The sequence below is a fragment of the Dermacentor albipictus genome, chromosome 3 (assembly GCF_038994185.2).
Source record: "Dermacentor albipictus isolate Rhodes 1998 colony chromosome 3, USDA_Dalb.pri_finalv2, whole genome shotgun sequence".
NCBI lineage: Eukaryota > Metazoa > Arthropoda > Arachnida > Ixodida > Ixodidae > Dermacentor > Dermacentor albipictus.
In genome coordinates, this window is record NC_091823.1 from 173,830,884 (window position 1) to 173,849,824 (window position 18,941).

Sequence of the window (18,941 nt, forward strand, 5' to 3'; positions counted from 1 at the left end):
AATAACTTTGTACCGACTAAAGTAATCATTGTCCGCAAAACCCGCCCATGGATAACAAAAGAAACTGTACGCTCGGAACAATCCACAGGCTAAGAAGACTAGAAAACAAATTCGGAAGCACCCCTCTGAAATTAACATGCGCAAACTTACAGCGCTGCGCACTCATTTAGGCCAAAGCATTTAGAAACCAAAATACTACTGCCACAATGTCATTATGAAGCAATTTATCCTTTCTACGTCCCCTGCAAAATTCTGGCGGCACTTTTCTTCAAAATCGACAACCGTGCCCACCCTCTGCATTAATGGTACACCAGGGGCGCTATTCTGGACACGCATGGCGGCTGCACAGCCGCCATTATCCGCCATGTTTACTCTCTTATTGGCTGTGGCGAGCTCACGTGCCTAGAATTTTTTTCCGGGAAACGGAAGTTTTGCGAAATGTCATTTTGCGTTTTCATCAAGATGACGAAACGGGACGTGGAGCTGCAAATGTTATGGACTAATACATTTTTTTGGTCCTTGGCAGATATATTGTGATGTTAGTGCTTCAAAAAGAATGTGAGCGGTAGCGTGCAGAAGCCAGTGCAATGCATCTGCGATTGCGCGAATATGTGGTGGCGATTCAAGATATGCGCCATGCCAGCTTGCTGATTGGCTGAAGGAATATATCGTGAGGAGCGTCACAGGAAGGGCTGTTTCGTAATCGTCATTTTGACGATGCGTGACGTTGCACTGGGCCGCCATTGCTGAGATTTTCCGCCATAATTTTTGCTGCGACGAGCCGCGCGAATTATGCTAATGAGCAGCCATATGCAATGGCAGCCGAGAAGAATGCGTATCGCCACATTTTCCCCATCGTTTGGCGCCACAAAAATCTTTTGTTCATAACGCGTGCTCATAGTATTTGCATCGCTCTCGGGTGGTGTTGGCATTTGTGTTTGGGGCCATCATTTTTTAAAAGAACGCGTTTATACAAAATAATATTGGTTGAACATAGCAAGCTTTCAGCAATGTTGTCCACTTTTCACTGCTGCATTTGTATTGTAATCGAGATTAATGCCTTTTCGCACAATCAGACGTTATGACAACTGCCTCTTTCTAATTTATAAAAAGAAATGTACGCAAGGCGGCGCCTTGAAGTTTCCTCCCGCGGTGCGAGTAACCAGCGAAATGAACAAGAGATGGCAGCGCCGGCGCTTGCGTCGCGCTAGTGGTTATCTCTGGCGCCCGCAACGCTATCGGTGATATTCGGCCGTTTCTCAGCCAGCCGAGTCGGGCTGAGTCACTTACGTTTCACGAAATAGCGATAACGTGGCCTAGAACGTGCGCGCATCACCACTGGTAGGTCGCGTATGTTGTCTCAAGCAAGAAAACAAGCGCGTTGGCGCCAACATGCGATGACTCATTGCATTTTCCGGGGACACGCATCCTAGCTATTGAAGCAGACGACGGCTTGTACGCAGCAGACGACGGAAGCGCGATGCGTTTTCGACGGAACAATCATACGCTTTGAGATAGCTGCTTTATTTTTCCTGCGGAGGAAAACTGTTTTGCTTTACCGATAACGCTACATTCAGTGTCTTCATTTCAGTTTCTTAGGCGAAACGTCAAGTTGGCGTCACGTTACGTAAGCAAAACTGGGCCCCCAGCGCCATTTTGTTTGCGTCGCGCCTACGTCACGCACCGAAGACAATGGCGGAATGTCCAGAATAGCTCCCCAGTATCGGAGAAATTACAAGCTACAGAATCCTTTAACAACTTTTTTCTGTTCCATGTTTACAGTTGACAACCATGAAAAGCCCATATTTTCAACGTTGCAAAGCGTTCCACCTATTAGTGATGTTATAATAACGGAAGAAGGTGTTCTAAAGCTTTTACTTAACATTGATACAAAAAAAAAATCATCGGCCACGGCGGCCGCATTTCGATGGGGGCGAAATGCGAAAACACCCCTGTACTTAGATTTAGGTGCACGTTAAAGAACCCCAGGTGGTCAAAAATTTCCGGAGTCCCCCACTACGGCGTGCCTCATAATCAGAAAGTGGTTTTGGCACGTAAAACCCCATAATTTAATTTTAAAAAATCATCTGGTGTCGATGCGATACCCAACAAATTCCTGTTCCGGTATGCCGAGTGGTGCTCTAAATTCTTATGTGTTGTTTAATAAGCCGTTATATCTATCCGAGTTGCCTCATGACTGGAAGTTTGGAAAGATTGTTCCCGTGCCAAAACGAGACTCATCACTGCTTTCTTCCTACCGACCCATTTCTATACTTGCACATGTTCCAAACTTTTTGAGCACATTATCTTTAAACATCTAACAGTTTTTCTTGAGCTTCATGGTTTTCTCGACCCCAGGCAGCATGTATTTCGTAAAGGGCTTTCAACCACTACTCAGCTTTAGGAACCATTCATGATTTCGCAGCTATTCTGGATGAGCAAGGACAAATTGATGTTATTGTTTTAAATGTCGAGAAAGCATTTGACCGGGTATCACACACCAAACTCATGATAAAATTGAAACCTATACTTCTAAATGAGTCCCTTCTTTCTTGGATTCAAGCATACCTTATTTCGAGACGGCAAACTGTAAACATAGACGGAACACATTCACGTTCAAGACCTGTACTATCCGGAATCCCACAGGGACCAGTGCTCGGGCCCTTATTTTTTCTTAATTTTCATTAATATATATATTGCACAGGCATTGCCCGTTAAAATAATATTGTTTGCTGACGATTGCGTTTTATATAACGAAATCAGTAGTCACGCTGACCATGCAATCTCTGTTAAATACCTGGCTGTCTACAGTGCAATCATGGTGCAGCGCATGACAAATTAAAATTAATGCGAAAAAAGCTGCAGTGAGGACCGTGACGCGGAAACGACACCCTTTAAACAACCAGTATTCGATCGATGGGCAAATTTTACACCGCGTGACAAGCTATAAATATTTGGGCGTAGTTATCAGCTCGGACTTCAAGTGGAATGAGCACGTGTCATACATAGAAAAGAAAGCCATGCAGAAGATTGGTTACTTGAGGCGTTGCTTAAGAAATTCACCCCATGAGATAAAACTACTAGCTTACAAAACTTTCGTCCGCTCGATTCTTGAGTATGGGTCCGTCTTCTGGGATCCACATAGCGATATTAACATTAAAAAGTGGGAAAATTCAGAAAAAGGTGATAAGATTTGTATTCAATTCCTTTAGCTGGTATGCATCACCAAGTGCGATGCTCGAAACAGCAGAACTAGTTACCCTACAAAAACGGTGATATAAGAGAGATTACAGTACATGTATCTGCTCTATCATGGAAAATTAGGCATAGACAAGGACACGCATACCGAGCCTCTCACTTGTCGATCAACTCGGTCTAGCCGCGCTAAGCAGCCTAAAGATTACTACTGCAAAAAAGAAGCGTTTAGAAATTCATATTTTCCCCGACCCATTAGGGAATGGAATGTACTTCCTGCTGCGGTGGTTGCCTGCGACACCTTCGAATCATTTTTAAAGAAACTGTATAAATGAACGGGGTACATTGACTGCCCTTTTTTTCTTTTTCAATTTTTTTTTCGGCCTGCCCTTCCACGTAATTGAACGCACGTATTTTCTGATGCGTTTGCCACTGCTACATATTTTTACACACACTACTTCATTGTTTGTCTGATAGAATGTATGTTCTGAAATCGTTAGCCACGCATTGTATACCTATATTGTTCTAGTTTTCTTTTCTTTGTTTCTTAAATGTTCGTCAACTTAATGCTAAGAGCAGTCAGCATTTTCTTCTTCGGAATAGTTTCACATTGTTAGCGCTAAATGCTACGTTTTCGCAAATGACACGCTGTTTATATTTTCAAATTCAGTGTTATTTCATTTTTGCTCACGCTTCGCACCTTGTACTCAATGTATTGTTTGTAATGCATGTAACCACTCCTGCTTAAGGCCTCTAATCAGAGGCTGGGCGTACTCTTGAAATTAATAAAAACACACCAGCGCGTTTTAGCGCCCCTAGCGGCGCTGAGAAATTTCATCGCTTATCGCGCTTCTCTCTCGCAAGGCGCACATACGCCGCTTGTCGCACTGCCCCCTTCTAGCCCATATAGTTCACTGTAGCGTCGCACTCTCTCCGAGATCGAAATGTCGGCACTATAGTGTACTAGAATGTATACTCCGAGATCGAGTGTCGGCACTTACTACCAGTGCACATTATACCGTGTGTCGGCATGTGTCGGTTCTTTATTCTATATGGTCGCACTTCTATCGAGGCGCCTCTAGCGGCGATACTCTGCTCTGCTGAAGTCGGCGCGCGTTCCCGACGAGCAGCGCGCGTCTCGCAATCGGCGCGTTTAGGCAACTGTGAGGAGCGAAGGAGTGAAATCTGTCGGGAAAGTTGACGCGCTCGCCATGTAATGTGGTTCAGTGGTAACGCTGCTGCGCGAATGTTTGTCAATACGACAACATGCGCCCGCTGAGAACAACATGAAGTTTTTGCGGCTGCGCTGCGCCTGTTCATTGCTGGCATGCGGCTACCTCATCGTCGGCGCCAGGCGTAAGCGAGTGCCCGTTTCTCCTTGTGGATATACATATATATATATGTGTGTGTGTGTGTGTGTGTCTGTGTATTTGGTGTATTACAGCGATATGTAGGTGAGTAGGGGCCAAGGCAGCATGCTTCTCACTTGCCGTTCTTACATTTGCGGTTGCCGTTGTTTTGTTACTCTCGGCTAAGTAAGTGACAAAGCAAAAGCTAAGTCAAAGAAGACCACGCTTCATTTGTATGTGTCGCGTGAGCTTTCTGTTCTGCCAACCGTGCGACGTGTTTTGACTCAATTAGGCGCCTTTAGTTCTCGTCGCGCCCCGAGTTGAACAGCGTTGCGATGCACATTGCACATTGTGCGAACCACGAAGACCCCCATCCCACCCCATGCCCGGGCAGACATCCGGAAAGAAAAACAAGAAATCAGCAAAGTAAGCTATTGATTTCTAGCGCGCGCTGCATCTACATCGCGTTGACCTCCTGTTGGCCTCCTCTTTCAGATATGAGGGGCTGTACTCTGCTCCTTCGCATCGACCTAAAAACGAGTGAATGCTTTTTTTCAGTACTTCGCCGAACGCGCTTTCTTTTTACACTAGCCGCAACGGCACGGGGAAGTCTTGTGAATCTGATCGTATGCAAGCGGTGGCGATAGAAGACTGCGGCTATCTTTACCCGCCGAAACGCTCGCGATGGCCGGACGCCTATCAGTCATTCCGCTGATTTCTTAACCACGACGTGGTCCTAACACAAGGCGCAGCTGTCGTGTACGCAAGTGGTCGGTTCGTGTGACGAGGATCCATTGAAGATTGGGCTCGCGAGTGCTTTGCCTAGTCAATGACACTGCTTTTTTCCGCACATTTCTGCGCGCGGGAAATCTCGCCGCCTTCCGCTGTGTGACATGCGCGAGCTCTTTCGCAAGCGGAAACGAAATTTGCGGCGTATTGATTTCACGATGCCTATGATGGTCCCGCGCTCTCTTCGAGCTGCTGATTTATGGCAAGACAAGCTCACTGTGTTTACGAGCGCAAAACCTTCTGCCGTCGCCTGTGTTGGTTCAGTAGGCGCTTGTCATCGCAAGTCACGCTCAGTGCTCGCGCTCGTCACCGTGCTTCACGCTTGGCCAAGTGTTCCACTGCTTGCATGTGACGCACGCATGTGGCGCTTGTTTTGCGGACTGCTCTGGCCGAATGAGGACTGTTCCACCAAGCGCCTGACGTGGTCTTCAAGGTTAGCGCGGACATTGAATTCATTGTCGGGCATCCGCTCGTTAATTGTTACAAACCGCTGTCCTTTGTAGTTTCGGTGCCATTTACAGTAACGATCTAACCGCTGTCTCGGCGCTTTGTTCTAGCATGCGCATTTGCACTTCAAATTTGCCCTTGCATATGCCTGCCTATATATCGTTGTGTGCGTACTTAACATTGGCTGCAATTTCAGTGATAATGGGGTTGGCAGTAGTTATGATGTTGGAGCAGACGGGCACACCCTGGCAGTCGAGGCCGTGAGTGCTAGATAGAAGCTATAACCATCTTTTAGGGTACATAGTTTGTCACCATATGTTTGAAAGCCCAATGTCTCAAAGTAATACAAGCAGACTGCAATATTTCTCTTCAAGTAATCTGTAGGCCCTCTGAAAATGCCAAACGTACACATTCTGGTGGAAAGCCTCACAATAAACACATCACAAGGTTCAGATGTCAAGAGTAGTACAAGGGACTCTAGCTGAATTTTGCTACTTCCTTGTAGGACTAACAGACAGTAGAGCTACAGTTTGTGGGTGTTCCTGCTGTGTGAAGTTTGGTGTCCACAGTGCCCCCAATGCATCAGCTGTTGGCATTCAACTGTTGAGTACGAGGTCACGGGACAAAGGCAAATTGGTCAGTGACGAGTGTCAGTCAAAAACCAAGCCAGTCTGAGCTCCAGCCTTGCAGCTACTACTGTGTAGTAGCACAAGACTTTGCTACATTGGTCCATGAGAGAAAGCTAAGCCATCCTTGCAACTGTAGGCATAATTAGTACAAGTGGGTCATAATAGGGCTTGATATGATTGACATGGATGGTGTCAAAGATTCAATCTCAATATTGCTGGGGGAAGTGCAGGTGATTATGTGGTAAGGCTCGTGATATCGAGTCAGTAATGAAGAAAGCCCAGGAATGCTGTGAGGAAACCGAAGCCGAAAAGGGGTACCCATGGAAAAAGCGGAGAAGGGCCTTTTGCTGTTATGTTTCAGTTTTTGGCAGCATTGGTCATACACTCTTAAAATGGTTGCACCCTTTGGGGTGTATATTTGTCCCACAACAATAATTGTCATCTGCGCTGCTTGCGTTTCCTTTCTTGAAAACTCGGCGCTCGCTACTTTCCTGTCGAGAATGCTGCGTCACACTGATAACGCGCATGCCGTTCGTGACTGTAAAGTACCGGGTTCGCAGCGTTAAAGAAAGGAAGCGCGGGCAAGACAGATGACGATTATTGTTGTGGGACAAGATAAGCTCCAAAGGGTGTAAATTTTTCTAAGAGTGTATGTCAATGAATGGGCCAGCTGTCAGTAGTCCTTAACACACCTGGTAACATCGGAAATGGGTGTGCAAGCAGAGAGGTCAGGTGTGTAAGGAAGCATAGTGTCCATTGTGCACAATGTACATGCTTCCGAAAGTAAAAAGTGTGAGAGGCCATTGGTTGCGCGCTTTCATGGTGTATACTGTTTTTTCTTTTTTTTTTACCATAGTCAGTTGATTAATGGGGTCAATAGACCGATTTAGGAAAGAAAATACAAAGTGTATACCCTCCACCACACACACACAAAAATACTTTATATCAGTTCAACAATGTATAACTGGCAACAAACACTAATCTGGACCACTGCTATGTATGGACTCTCTAACTAGTCTGCAAACTACACAATTGAGTTATTAAAGTTCACACATCACCTTATGATTCACTGTGGGGCATCAGACGAGGTCGCGGCTGGAATGTTGCCGACGACGAGTAGGCTGTTACTGAGGTGCTCTAGCTGGAGTTTGGAGGCAACACGATGTGGCATGATAGGGCAAGAACGTAAGCCAAGAGAAGAGGCTGGGAGCATAGAAGCTTTGGTCGGTTCTCCACTGGATGCCCTCAGACAAACACTAGCTTTATTTAGCTATTGAGCTGTGTGCTCGGGAACACCAGGCATAAGCATAGGCAGGAGCCCGAACCCATCAACCTACAGGCTGCTTCTATCGCCGTTGCTGCCTTCTTCCCTCGGCTTCCTCCCTCACAATGGGGCCACTCTCAAGTTCCACGCTTGTGCTACAAGGCTCTCTGCAGTCTTCTTTTTCTTCTTTTTTTTCACCTTCTTGGGTGCCATTGCATGATCATACTTGTGCCTTCGTCGTCCTCCTCGCCTTTCTTTAGCAGAGCGTGTGCACCTCATGACACTGCCCCACAGTTCCAAGTTTTTTTTCCAGAAAAAAAAACTACACAAAGGTACAAATCACATCATTACACTTCACATAAGTCCTGGTAGAAAAAAATGTATGGTCTTGACATCAAACACCAAATGCATCAACAAGAGCAGAGCAATGCAAAGTACAGAATATCACTGCATATGTATACGGAGCCTCACATTTGCCCTTTGTATTTCGCTGTTTATGAAAATACAACTTTTGTATCGCGTTGTATCTGGCCGAACACCCAGCTTTTTTTCTGCTATGGGGCCGTTCAGCTAAAGCAACTTTGCAGCTGGGCCTCCTCCTTACAGAACATTTCGAGGGATCAAATACCTTAAACATTAATATTCACTGCGTTGCCACTGCCAAAGATGCTGCAAACTAATTCTTTAATGCTACACACTGTCAAGACAAGTAAAATATGTATTTTTTCATCGAAGATTATACTCCAGGGTGTCTACCAACTGGGAATTCTTGGGGATTTCGTGTAGTCTAGAAAAACTCGGGGAATTTGTGCCTCTATCAGGGAAAATTAACTGTAATTTTATTGAAAGGGCCGAAAGTCGTGGTAATGCTGGCTTGAGTAACAGACAGGAATCGTAATGAATCGTCTTTGACGCCCTGTCGTCAGCTGGAGGGGTTTCCAGTGTACAGTCAACGACCTACTTTCCAGATTCCCAATAATTTGAACGGCTTCATGGCATTAATCAAAGCCACCACACTGCCATTTTGATTACCTCACCGCCTCGAACCGGCGCTCTCGCACGCAGATACGCTGGCAGCCATAGCCACCACTGCGGTGACGCTAGTCCTAGCTGCTTCGACATTCGCTATAAAGCTTCTTGCCGTTGGGTGCTGTGTTATTTATTGAAAGAATTCGCTGCTGTCAGCAATGGCATAGACTCCGCCTTTGTGGTCCTCGCATTTGGCTTAGAAGCTTGGAAAGCATGATGCGTTGCATAATGCCGGTTCCCGAGCATCAGCTTTGCCTATGTACAGAAATATTTCTTGGTGAAGCTTACGCAAAAGTATTGCAGTGAAGCATAATAAGTGCGGGAAGGGGATATTGCCACGAGCCACAGTATGTATTCCTTAATTATACACGCATGCACCCGGTATTTCCCGTCACAGTATGAGCACTGATATGCCTAATACGTGTACTTCAGAGTGTTTTTAGATGTGCCTGCGGCGGTTTAAGCCTTAAGGGCAGTAAATGAGATGCATTTATTTTTTCCAACTGGTCGATCTTTCGGACGTTTTTGCGGCCCCTAGGGAGTTTGAAAAATTGGACGTGGACTGTGCAACTAACCAAGAAGATGCTTCAAATGGTCTGTGAGGCGAACGAGTGGCGGAAGGAGGATAAGAAGAGAAAAGACCTACGCATTGAGGAATTAATAGGAAAGGAAGCGCGCTGCAGCTGTTTTAAATGAGCTTGAGCTCAAAGAACAAAGTGTTGGCTGATGCCGATATGCAGGGGTCCCTCAACCCCAAAAAAAAATAACTATTTAAAGCAATGACACACAACACTGAGTCGTCTTGCGCGGGCTGAGATTATGTCAGGACAGTTGAAGTTGACTTACGAGCTGTTTAGAGAATTTCAATTGTGACAAAGTTCGGGCCTCATACCACTGAGCTTGCTATCAGTTGATAAAAGTAGCTCATATTCGAAAATATTTACTTCTGTATGCATCTCCTTTTTATTCGTATTTGGGAATGCCCGACACCATATGTAATTTTTTTCGAAGACATTATTTGCAGTGCATTTTACTAACCCCTCCCTTCTAGTTTCTTTTTGAATAACGTAAACGCTACTCCTTAGTATTAAAATTGGATTAAGAAGTTTTTTTTTATATGCGCTTACTTTTTCATATGCATCGGTCGATATAGTTTCAGCCTGTCTTGACATAAAACATAATTCTGCGTCACTCGGAATATTGCAAAGGCACTCGAGGAAAACCTGTAATACTCAGGGAATTTGGAAATGTCAATTTGGTAGACACCCTGATATACTCGTATGTCTTAAAAATTGTGCCTGAAATAACTGATACCAATGCCTCCATGTTTTCTGTATATTTAATAAGTAAAGCAAATATCACACAAACTATATCAGTTTGAAACCAGCAAAGCAGTGCATGCCGCTGATATGAAAAATGTTAAGGCCATGAAATGAACAAGTTCAGGGCAAATATTTTATTAAACTTCGTTAGCCTACCTGCCTTTCTCTAGTTTGCATCTCTCTCTCTTTCTGTCATTGATGAACCTAGTTTACATTTTTGTACATATGCAACAACCAGAGAAAAATCTCAATGACGCTGTCCTTTGTTAGAATGTATTGCGCAGGAGCAGCTGTCACCGGTCGTGTATTGTAATTGCTCTGAAATTATAGTTGCAACAGAGAGCACATATTAAAAGCAGTTCTACAAAATATACACGGGTGAGTGAAATGAAAGTGAACCAATGCGAATATATAACAAACAGGGTACTTTATTATAAAGTAGTAGTCTCCATGAGCATTTAGACATTTGTCCCACTAACGAGTCATGTGATTCCCGTCTCGTAAAACTGCTTGGGTTGCTGCTTCTAAAAGTCTGTAACTGACTCTTTCGCGTCATCATCTGACACGAATCTGGTTCCCTTGAGGTGTTTTTTGAAATGCTCCAAAATGTGGATGTAGCAAGGCGACAGGTCTGGGCTGTATGGCGGATGTTGCAGCGTTTCCCACTTGAACTTTGCCAGTTTTGTATTAACCACATCGGCGACGTGAGGACGAGAATTGTTATAGAGCACGATGACCCCATTCCTCAATTTTCCATGTTGTTTGTTCTTGATTCCAACGTGCAGGCGATCTGACATTTCACTATATTGGAAACGATTGATAGCCTCACCAGGTTTAGTAAATTCGATCAATAATGGCCCTTGACGATTGAAAAAAAAAAAATCAACAATACATTTCCGGCAGAAAAGATGGCCTTTGCTTTCTTCAGAGTGGTGAATTCGAATGTTTCCACTGTAAGCTTTGCCGTCGTGTTTCAGGCTTGTAGTAGCGGCACCATCATTCATCCCCGGTCACAATGGCAGACAAAATGTCCTCACCCTCATCGTGATACCGGATCGGATGAGTCAAGGCAGTGCCGAACTTCTGTCTTCTGGCGGTGATTCAAAGTCTCGAACATCCATTGCGCACACAGGAGCCGATAACCGAGAAGTTCATGAATTATGGTGTGACCCGAACTGTGACTGATGTTCATACGCCCTGCCAATTCATAGATGCTTATCCTACATTCTTGTCTAACCAGCCTTTGGAATTGTGTTGAGGGTGATTGCACGGTGGCTTTGGGCCGGTCTTGGATTGTCTTTATATCTTTCACTTTCTTCTTTGAACCGTTTGCTCTAACATTTCACAGTGGCCAATGAAATGCAATGTTCACCGTACACGGCTGCCATACGGCGACTGATTTCTTTTTGGGAAACATCTTCATCTGTTAAAAACCTCACGACACCAAGCTGTTCAAATTTTGGAGTGTCCGCTATGTAACCCAACCATGTACACTCCAGTGTGTGAGAGCATTAAAGAACCTTGATCTTCACACCTACGTGTCATTTTTGTAAATAAGAGATGCCTCTGTGCCACGTGCATGTCTCGCAGATAATGAATCAAACCATTATTGCGCATGGTGGGTTGGCTCACTTTCACTTGACTTGCTTTCATACATTAGAAATGCGAAGATACAATAGAATGTACAAATACGAAGATACAGCTTGATAAATGGCAAAAAAGTGTCACTGTAAACAAAGTTCACTGGACATGTACACAAAACTTCACAAGATATTTAAATATACGTGTAGGTCTCCAATAAATCTACGTATCTGAGAAAAAGTCACTATATGATGCGTCAAACAAGGCAAATAAACATGTTGTGCAACCACAGATTCACAGATCACAGTCCCCTGGTGTATCACGTGTGACGGAAGGTGGCATGCTTCCTCCCCACTTTTACCCCTTGTGCGCACAAGACTGGGCTGCCATCATCGGCTCACCCATGCATCCCCCCTCCCCTTACGCTTTCAGTCGCACATACAGCATGTGGCACGCAGTCTCTATACGAAACGTGATGGCGATGGCAAAAATGCACCTGGAGTGTCCATATATATAACTGCTCTCGCAATAATATAATAGTATCCGGCAACTGAAGCGTCCTGTGGTCCGTTACTTTCCGCTAAAAAGAATTAATAAAATCGAACTTTCACCATGCGACAATTCTCTGCACCGCAACGTCTTGTGAAGTGAGATGCTGACAATGTGTTGACGAGATGCTGGCAAGTGTCACGAGGTGCATGTGCTTTAAGTGTTAATTCACTTAAAGTAAAAGTAAGATTTTCGGCGGGGGTTGCCGAAAATGAAATAACTCAAAGGAAAGCATGTTGGCTACAATCGAATGCCGACTTTGGGCACCTAGTGTGACTACTGAAGGAATATCGATGAAAATATGAGATGCTTGGGCCACAGAGAACCATACGCACACTGCTCGGTATTCTACACCAGCGAGACAAGATTTACCGAAGAGGTGTCGCTCAAGTGGGACACGTTGCAATCCGTCGAGTCCCCGTAGTGATGGCGGCGAGCGACCATGCATTGTTTCATTTTCTCGTCTGCTAGCCAGAAAGCGTCCAAAACTCTGCCAGGCGAAAATCCACTTGGCCAGAGAAAAATGAACGCGCATCGGAGTGTGCATGGGTGGTCGATGCAGCATGAGAAAAACGCATGCGTTCTAGCTGGTTCGGCAGCCCGCGGGTAGCGAGAACAAAAAAGAAAGAGGCAGAATGTGTCCTCGCGAATTGACGTCCAAGTAGAACAATAAATAAGAACATAGTTGCCTTTGCTGGCTTTAGTGTCTTGATGTGGATGCTTTAGCGCAGGTGAAAAAAAAAGTTGATGTTTGTTTCTGTGACATGACTGCCCAAATGAACCACCACAACGCTTCGTCTTGTCGGACCTTGCTGTGTGCTTTGTCGACTTATCTGATAGTGGGTTGATTTGGCTTGTCTCTTTGTATGGTCCGATGTACGACTTTAGAAAAGTCAATGCACCTTTGGCGTCAAATGTTTATAACAACATTAAACCCACATAGTTCCGGAATTGAAAATCTAAAGCACTACTTTGGAAATGTCAATGCGCCTTTCGCATCAAAAGTTTGAGAACTTTATACCCACAAAATTTCAGAATTTAAATCAAGTGCTCCCTATATTCTGTGGCCTCCGCGAGGTGCCGCAATGAGCCCACTCGCCATCCAAACTCCTTTGAAACTTTGTGTTCAGATGGAGTTCCTTGCGATATGATATCTGACTCTCGGTGCATTGGCATTGCCGCAAAATCTAGCCAGATTTCTCAATGTTTGCGCTAAAGTGTCTCTTCGAGCATGAAAAGGACATTCTAGACAAAATCAAGCATGATTTCTGGCGCCCGGGGTTGTTTTGGGCGACGGCGCATGACAGCACGAAAAAGTTTCGGGGGAGGGGGGGGCTGCAGCTTCATAAGCCTCTCCCCCCCCCCTCCTGGCTACGCCCCTGGTGCCATTGCATGATCGTACTCATGCCTCCATCGTCATTGTTGTTGTCTTCAGCTTTCTTTGACACAGAACATGCACCTCGTGACACTCGCCAGCATCTTGTCAACACATTGTCAGCATCTCACTGAAATTGGTTTGTGAATGGGAAGCAATTGATGTTTGATGAACAATGTTTTGCAGAGTGAACAAGGCTTGAATAGCGTCAAACAGGAAAAACGTCCTCTGTAGCGTAAAAGTTAGCAGGGAGCATACTGCTAATGTAGAAAGTTGTGCAAGGTTAAATGGAAGGCAACTCCAGGAGGAGAGTTTCAGGCTGATGCTGGGGATCCACACGTCTCCACAATATGTTAAGTATATGCTTATACGGAGACAAATTGGTCAGCAATGAGCACAGTCGAAAACCAAGCAAGCAAGAGCTCCTGTCTCGTGGCTATCACCAACACAGTGGCATGTCTTTTTCTGCACTACACTTGCATTAGTGTTTATTCACTTAAAGTAAAAGTAAATACAGAAACTGGAAACATTTATTTCATCACAAGCAGCCCCCAAGGGCTGTTTCAGGAGTGGGAGCACAAGATGCAAATCAAATTTAGTGGTTAACAATATGAAAGGTATTCAGAGACTTGCATGACCAGGTAAAACATTTGTGTTCTATACAACATAAACAAAATGAACTTTTCAGTGTAGTGGTAAAAAGTAAATAAATTCAACGCATAACAGTGTAAGCCTAGCCGGTGTGATGTGCAGGCCAAGTAGAGAAAATCTTGGACTTAATCATAGTGGGAACAAACTTAAAAGGCTCATCATGGTGACTAGTACAAAGGGTGACAAGTTAAAGACTAGAAATGTGGGAATTAGGGGGGAAAATCTTGTCATGGCAACGATAAGTGAAGCGTACAGCTTTCGGACAGATTAAGTTTTGTCAACATCAGATTTTTTGTGTAGATTTAATACAGTCAAGCTATACCTGATATTGGCAGGAACAAGTGTTGGACAAGTCCCGAGCCTCGTGCTAAGAGGGACCAAATGTAGGATACATTGGAGATAGCCTAGTCTCAAGTGCACATGGTTGTGCATCTGTGTGATTATGTCCCTAAATAAAAGCAAACTAAGGTATTCATACTGTGACACGTTATCCAGTGGAGAACTGTTAAACGAGTAAGGGAGAGGAGGCAGAAGAGAACGCCTTGCAGATCACATGAAAGCTGCTTTACAGAAATTAAATTGCCTTTGCTAAGTTTTGCACCTTGAACAAAAGGATGCAGATTGTTTTAACAGGGATGTTACATTTCCTAATTTATAGATATTAAGAGAAGCAGACCTAAGATAGTGCCACGAGGTGTACCTGATGCTAGACTAGCAACGAAGGATTGTTAAGAATACCTTTGTCAAGAGTGATGGATTTTCCAACAGTATAGTGTGTTTAGCATCATTGATTTCTTTCGATAAGTCTGTAAATGCTTTGTTGACTTGATAACCTATGCCTGATGCCTGGGTGATATCAGAGTCCTTCAATACTTTTCATCTCATTACGAAACTCTCGCTTTATGTATTGGGAGGACTTCATGTAGCACCCTCATTGGACGCACAATGGGGCTGGCACAAGTAAAAGGGCATCGGAGCAGACGTCTGACAGATGCCACAGGTATCGGGCCCATGTGCCTGCTTGTGCGCAAGGGTCAACTGCCATTATGAGAGTGAATATTGTTGGCACAACGGGCAAAACACTGCCCTTTTTCTGTACAGTATAAAAAAACTTGAACTCAAACAATATTCAAACAACTGCAATGACTTGTCATTTCCAAGTTAACCTGCATTTCTAACAGTGGCCTAATTCATAATTCAAAGGTACAATTGGGGCTACTCCGTCTTTAAAAACTGGCTATCGAGCTACTTCACGTCATTCTTTTATGTAGTGCGTGTAAAAGGTCTGCATTGCTGCTTTAAGCAGCTCGTGTTTCCGTTTTTACACTGTACATCTCTCCATGTAGTGACAGCATGCTTCGTGATAGCAACAATGCCTGACATTTGCTGCATGCCTGCGTGTCAGTCACTAAACTAGCTAAATAATTAACTCACTAGTACCCAAGTGAAGTGAATAACTCACCTAACTTACAAAGCTAACTGAATTCATTAATTATTCAACTATATCTGCTAATTATCTAAGCAAACTATATAAACTAATCAACTGGTACTTAACTAACCTAACTAAACTAGTTCGATTGTCTTATCACCAAACTAATTACGAAGCTAATTATGAAAACTAATTTCACTTATTAATCCAATAACTATATTAACTAAACTTGCTACTGAACTAATCACACAACTAATTGAGCTAACTGAAGCAGCGAATTAAGTAACTAAACTCGAGAATAACTAAACACTAACCAAATGATTGCCTAATGAACTAAAACTAATTATTTAAGCTAGCAAGACTAATTAACTAATCTAAAAGTTATTTAGCTTAACTAATTTATCTAAGTAAACTAACAGAATTATTCACTAAATTAACAACCTACCTAACAGCTAAGCTAATATAATAAACATACTAATCAATTAATAAATAACCGACTTGCTGAACTAACCGAATATTGCCACATGCATATATTTCGGCTTGCAGCTGCGCAGCTCACGTCGCTTGACGCGTTTCGATCATGGACGCAAGTAAAACGTTCCGCAGCAAAATGTATAAATACGGGACCACCGCTTGCTCTGGCTCAGCCCGACGGACACCACAGGCGCGCTTGCGGCTTTCGCCGTCACCGAGTTGTTCGCTTGCTTTAGGGCACAAGTTCGCCCAATAAACTCTCTAAGTTTACCGCCGACACAGCGTTCCTTTCTGTCTGCCTGCTTGCCAGACAGCTCGCCGTCACCTACGTGACATTATTACTAAGTTATCTAACTAACTATGCAAAGTGTAAATGGAGCCAACCGATGCAGTTTGTGCGAGGAAGGCTACTTGGGGGGAAGAGGGACCATGTCGGGTAGCAGTGCTGTGTACAACTAAAGCACAAATGCATTGCACGGTAAATTATTTTGCCAAGAGTTCCGATTGCATGTTCACTCTGCAAACATGTTGAAAACAAATGATGGAGGGGCACCTTTCCTTGTGAAAAATTAGCATGATCGCACAGCCTGGCCATGTGACGTAGCAGATTGTTCCCCTTCTACTTATGCCAGTGTCTCTGGTGCCACCTGTCCCTATATGAAACTTTCGGGGAAGTCTCATGACCAGAAGAAAGGTGTAGAAAGACCGTGGTGATATCTTGAATGAATGATGCTGGAGCCATGTTCGGTTTCGATTGCCATATGATTGAGCTGGTGCACAGTGAACACACTTTCATTTCCTTCCTCCAACTTCAGTGAACCATTTGTGATACTGTTCTCATTTGATATAACTGCTCACTGTAGTGAGCACGCTTATATTTTGACAAGAAGGTGTTGTTATGGAATAATAGACAAAAAATGGTGTGTTGCATGCTGTCGTAGTGGAAAGTAAACCATTGCGACAGACAGAAAACCCAATGGGCCTCCTCGTTCGTCAAGAAAGAAACACCAACCCAAACTTCCTATCATTCCCATGCATGCAACAGCACCACAGCACTACTTTCCCTCTGCTTAACTGTATGAAATTCTTGTTGCAGATTTCATTCATAGCTGAGCTCACTAGAGGCAGGCAGCTTTGTGAATGAGGCAATAGGTAGCTGCATATGACTCATGCACAGTTCGAGTGAGGCAGGTGGGCAGTTCACTGTTACGCAAGCATGATGGAGCAGGTGACACACAACTGTGTTGACTCATCAGTGTTGTACCACTGAGGTTAGAGGGCTTCGGGGAAAAGGTAATTCTAGCGCTCGGGCAGGCTGAATTTGGTGTCAACGGCATTGCTAGAGAGATGTTACACAAACACCAGATGGCACAATTTGTGTTTGGCAAAAAGTACAGTGTTATCCTTCACTAATGACCACACACATGCACGCTCTGTTCTGGGTCATTCCACGCCAACTCAACCAGTGTTTCTTTTTTAACGTTTCTTTGTTGTTTGTAATGCTTGTTGGAATTCAAAACTTATTCTCCACATTTATTTTTGATGCCAAACATTTTGCGGCATTTTGGCAACAATTTATCTTTTCTGCCCAGCTGAGCTTGAGGGCATTCTTTTTTTCTCAAAAGCACATTGTGTAATCTATTCGTTATCTAGGCATTCAAATGGTGTGAAGCTAAACATTTCGACAGAATTGCCTGTCTCATCCACCAAGATCGTCCACCAAAAGAAAAAGCTCAAGGCGTCGTCTACAAAATCAGTTGTGCTGACTGTCCGGCGTCGTACATCGGGGAAACCAAAAATCTAAAAGAAAGGATCAGACAACACGAGAACGACGTCGGGACATTCAACCGTATTCGCAGCGCCGTCGCGGAACACTCTGAAGTCGCCGACCACAAAATTGCTTTCAAGGAAACTGAAATCCTTCAAACAGAAACGAACTGGCGAAAGAGACTACTACTGGAGTCATGGCACATTCAGAATACGGAGAATAACATAAACCGTGTGAAGGGCAACCTACCCTCGGTCTATGTCCATGGCCTTGGCGACATGACGAAAAGAAGAAAAGGACGCACAGCCAGATAGACTCCCGCTCGTTTCACCAACACAGAACGTCGGCGCGACCCTGTAACCTCCCCCCCCCCCGCGGCCCATCAAGGGCACCCTCGTGAGCACTCCACCCAGCACCGGTCATCGCAGCTCCTTGGAAGCGGTCAACAACACAAACCCCCCTTTCCTTTTGTTCCCCCCCACCTTTCCGTCTGTGGAGTGTCTCCCCACCTCCCGTGTTCCCCCCCCTCCTTTCTTCAAAAAAGACGCTTTAAAAGAGGCACACCGCCACCCCCCGAAGAACAACCCCCTGAAGAAGGAGCCGAATGGGCTCCGAAACGTCGGGCTAATAAAATTCAGTTATTTGGTTGGAGTCAGTCTCAAGTTCTATTCAAATGGTGTGTATTGCAAGACAATTTTTTCAAGTATTTGTATACTTCCAAAGCTTTTGGCACTGGCAAAAGCAAGTTCCAAAGTTTGATTGCAGAATGCAGGAATGCATGAAAATTTAGGAGGCACGAATTAAATATAGTATGGTAACTCTGTTGACATAGTATAGCTGAAAAATTCAAATTTTTTGCTAGAAGGTTCATGTTCAAAGTAACAAACATAGCTTTGGTGGTTGACCTAAAAATATATCTGATAGCTCATTAGATAAGGAAGCTCTGCACGTTTGCTGTGCATATGAGAAGTTACAAAAGGTGTTATTTCTTAAATTTAAAAAAACAATAATTGTGTGCCAGCATCCGCTTTTCTCATACGTGTGCCAAGCTTGCCGGCCTGGGATGCAGATGACAGAGAAACGGTGTCAT

At 44.3% G+C, this 18,941-nt stretch overlaps 1 protein-coding gene across 2 annotated transcripts in view; it reads left to right on the plus strand.

The window, feature by feature from the left end:
* The first annotated feature begins 4,173 nt into the window (after positions 1-4,173).
* LOC135902121 (tyrosine-protein phosphatase non-receptor type 7-like) overlaps positions 4,174-18,941 on the plus strand; it is a 138,208-nt gene continuing 123,440 nt past the window's right edge. The window contains exon 1 of one of the 2 annotated variants that reach the window (XM_065432050.2): positions 4,174-4,551. In XM_065432050.2, coding sequence (XP_065288122.1) covers positions 4,482-4,551 — 70 coding nt within the window. In that variant the 5' untranslated portion in view covers positions 4,174-4,481. Of the gene's footprint in view, positions 4,552-4,636; positions 4,971-18,941 lie in introns of those variants that run through there. The other variant, XM_065432049.2, reaches the window with a different exon arrangement.